At 35.4% G+C, this 3,887-nt stretch overlaps 1 protein-coding gene across 1 annotated transcript in view; it reads right to left on the reverse strand.

The window, feature by feature from the left end:
- The window catches only part of LOC106303529 (cysteine-rich receptor-like protein kinase 5), an 8,212-nt gene extending 6,821 nt beyond the window's left edge, over nt 1-1,391 (reverse strand). Inside the window, exon 1 of the mRNA XM_013739791.1 lies at nt 678-1,391. Within this exon, the coding sequence (XP_013595245.1) occupies nt 678-1,198 (521 nt within the window). The 5' untranslated portion in view covers nt 1,199-1,391. The remainder of the gene's footprint in view (nt 1-677) is intronic.
- Nucleotides 1,392-3,887: the final 2,496 nt, after the last annotated feature.

A 3,887-nucleotide genomic window follows, 5' to 3' on the forward strand; every position in this document is an offset into this window, starting at 1 on the left:
TAGTGGAGGAAGTGGGAGAAGTGGCCATATCACTTACCAAATGGGGAGGAATGGCTAGTCCACTACTAGTTAGTGGAGGAAGTGGGAGAAGTGGCCATATCACTTACCAAATGGGGAGGAATGGCTAGTCCACTACTAGTTAGTGGAGGAAGTGGGAGAAGTGGCCATATCACTTACCAAATGGGGAGGAATGGCTAGTCCACTACTAGTTAGTGGAGGAAGTGGGAGAAGTGGCCATATCACTTACCAAATGGGGAGGAATGGCTAGTCCACTACTAGTTAGTGGAGGAAGTGGGAGAAGTGGCCATATCACTTACCAAATGGGGAGGAATGGCTAGTCCACTACTAGTTAGTGGAGGAAGTGGGAGAAGTGGCCATATCACTTACCAAATGGGGAGGAATGGCTAGTCCACTACTAGTTATTTATTCTTCCACCATTGAGTGCTTATTGCTTTTGTTTCCTTTAAATACACCATGTATGTTACACAATTAAACATACAATTCAATACAAACATTTCTTTCATTCTCTCAATCTCACAAATCCTCTCATTCTCTTAAATTCTCAAATTTCTCTTCTCTCTCAAATACTTACGGTTACTTCACTCCTTTTTACTTTGTTCGTGTGCTTCATCACGGTTAAAACACTTAGAAGCTCTCATAATCCCACAAATTATCAAGTAGCCTCGTCTGCAGCTTCGTTCATCAAAGAAAGGACCACCTTACTGAACCTAACAGTGTTGTTTGCCGTAGCATTCTGTTGGTTTACTACCATCAGCTCTCCAATTTTTGTTACAGGATCCAAGAGGATATTCCGGTCAGTGTATAAAAGCATGCATTCGTCGTAATAAATCAAAGCCTCCTTTTCATTTGGACAATGATTCAGAGTGTCCTTGACGGCGAAGCTGATGCAGTCACGGCAGATTTCGAACGATACATATGCGCGACAGAGGAAAAGTCTGAATACCATGTCAGGGTTTTGTCCCTCTTTAAGTCTTTGGAATCCATAGGAGAAAGATTGATTGTAACTAGAAGAAAGAGAGGACAAAAGGGTTTCGAGGTTTGAGGAGTATGTGCTGTTTTTGAGGTAAGTTTTCTCTGGCTGACAAACATATCCGACGTAAGTCGGTCTGTGTTGCTGTACAGAAGGTCTCAGGTTTGTAAGGAAAGTGAAAAGGAAGAGGAAGCCATAACCAGACATTTTTCCTTAAATGTTCTTGTTTGATTATGTTTTTTTTTCCTTTCCCATAGGTGGTCTTAAATAATCTGAAGCCAAGTAAGAGTGTTGCTTTCTAAAAACATAAGATTTTTCTAAGTCCAAGTCAATGCTTAAAAACCACAAGACATGTCTACTTGACGCATGACTACACATCAACTTTCTATATGTTGTTTTAACCAACAAGCAAATTTATGTTTGGTGGATGCTCTTTCTTTCCGTAGGTTGAATGCTTTATTTAATTTGTAAGAACTCAAGTTTGTAAGGAAGGCGAAAAAGAAAAGAGAGAAACATAATCAGCAGCAGAAATGGTTAATTACATGCTCAAAAAAGGGTTAATTACTACACAATTAATATTTAATTTTAATAGTTTTTTCTAAAGCCATGTTTTAAATGGCTATAGGATTTGTGTTCCTAATCTTCTAAAGCCTAGTACGTTGATAAGTCTTTGTATATTCACTTCGTCTTCAGTGGACGAACCTTTCATTTTCGTTACCATTTTCTTTTGCTTTATGTTCTACTTTTTTTCATCTGCTTTATGTTCTACTTCGTCTTGGCTATTCCTCATCAGGGGGAATCTTCTTACTTAGTTTTATTATTATTTTTTGGAATATGTTTTATTTTGTGGTCCCAAATGTGGAAGTGTAACATTATTTCTGCGTAGGAGATTGTATAACGTGTTTTCCGGTGCTATATATTTGTAGAAATCCACCGAATAGAAATTGCACGGGTCAAGAGCAACTTGCAACCGAAATGTAATTGACACAAGAGGTCTCCATAAGATACATGCTTGATGTCCTAACCCTAAACAACATACATGTATGATCTTGAAAACTATCAAACTTTAAGAAAAAAATACTTTAAACAAAACCTTACTAAGAAAATCATTTTGATACTAGTCTACGTTTTTACACGAATGGAAACAATAATATTTTTTCATCTGAGAAAATATTTTAAAAAAAAAAATAAATGAAAAAGAAATTCTCATACTGGATAAAATAACTTTAGATTTTAGTTATATAAATTTTATATATTTTTGTAATATTAATTGGAACTTCAGAAAATGAGTATAACCCTCTGCATGACGTGGGATAAACATATACTATTTGCAGGGAAACTCTCAACCTGTTCCGCCAACATTAGAATTCATTCGACTATCCATAAGGCAGTACCAAGAATTCAATAATGAATATGGTTGAAGAAATTAACACACTTACATCTATACTATTAAAGCAGGATCCTATTGTCATAATTACCTTAGGGGCATGTTTCCTTCACTAACATTGCATGTTTCATTAAGGGCAATTAAGTAATATTAATAACAAATCTATATTGGGTCATTATTTTTGGATCCAGCCCAAATCAAATCTCTCTTGGGCCATTTGGACCTATTAAAAAATCAGATTCAATTCTCACCTTTTTTTTTCCTTTGGACCATTGAGTCCAAGTTCAAATAATTTTTTTTCATCTATTCTTAATTATTATTTTTTTCTTTTCTTAATATAATTTAAGCATTCATAAAAATAATTGAATTTTTTTATTGAAAAGTATAAATCTTTATTAAAAGTATATAATTTTTTAATTAAAATATTAACCCCATAATAAAATTAATTTATCAGAGTTATACCAACTTAATTCATTAAAAAAATAAAGTTTAATTTTTTTAACATAAATAGTCATTTAAAATGAAATACGATAAATAAAGATAAAATTTTTAAGTCTTTTATAAAATAAAACACAAATATATGAAAATGTGACATTTACTAAATATTTGTCAATTGAAAAAAAAAACAAAAATAAACCCGCGCTTTGAAAGCGCGGGTCAAAATCTAGTTTATTCTTAAAACCAAGTTATTACATAGTTCTGATTATTACATCTGGCCTTTTTTGCCAGTTCATCTACTAGACTTAAGCTGCTTCTAGTCATATAAGAGAAAGTAAATCCATTATCCTTAGCAGCTTCTACAATGTCCTGTATCATGGAGATGCTCTCCGTGTTACGGACTTTCCGGGTAGTTGCTCTTGTGATACACTTATTTTGCATGGGTCTTAATCGACAAAAAAAATCTAAATTTATATTGTTTTATCACAGTATCTAGATTTTATATTGTACTTTCATAGATGTTTTCGTTGTAATATTCATAAAACGAAGGATCAGATTTTCAGTTTCTGACTTACAAATAATTGCCTTAGGCCTTACAACCTTTGCGCGTCACTGATTATGGTCGTCTGATATGTTGTATATTCACATTGTTTTATCCATTTATTCATGTGTATTTTCATCATATAGATTATGATTTAGCCATGTTTAGGTTACATTTTGCATACATATGTCTCTATCAGGTATTGGAGTACCACATGGAGTTCCTGGAGACATTTGGGTAAATTTGGAGCTCAAGGAAGGTGATTAGAGTGATCTTTGGACGAGCACTGCCTGGAGCGACTTCCCGGAGCGACTACATGAAGTCGCTGTGACACACGACCTCGCGTTTCTATCGCGAGATACCCCTCCCAGAGCGACCTAGACAGAGCAACATGGAGAGGTCGTTCGCGTTTCTATCGCGAGACACCCCTCCCAGAGCGACTTGCCAGAGCGATGCTCCGAAGTCGCTCGCGTTTCCATGGCAAGACGACACAAAACGAAGCCCGGAGCGACCTCTCAGAGCGACCCACT

Source organism: Brassica oleracea, chromosome C7 (genome assembly GCF_000695525.1).
Source record: "Brassica oleracea var. oleracea cultivar TO1000 chromosome C7, BOL, whole genome shotgun sequence".
In the NCBI taxonomy this organism is placed as follows: domain Eukaryota; kingdom Viridiplantae; phylum Streptophyta; class Magnoliopsida; order Brassicales; family Brassicaceae; genus Brassica; species Brassica oleracea.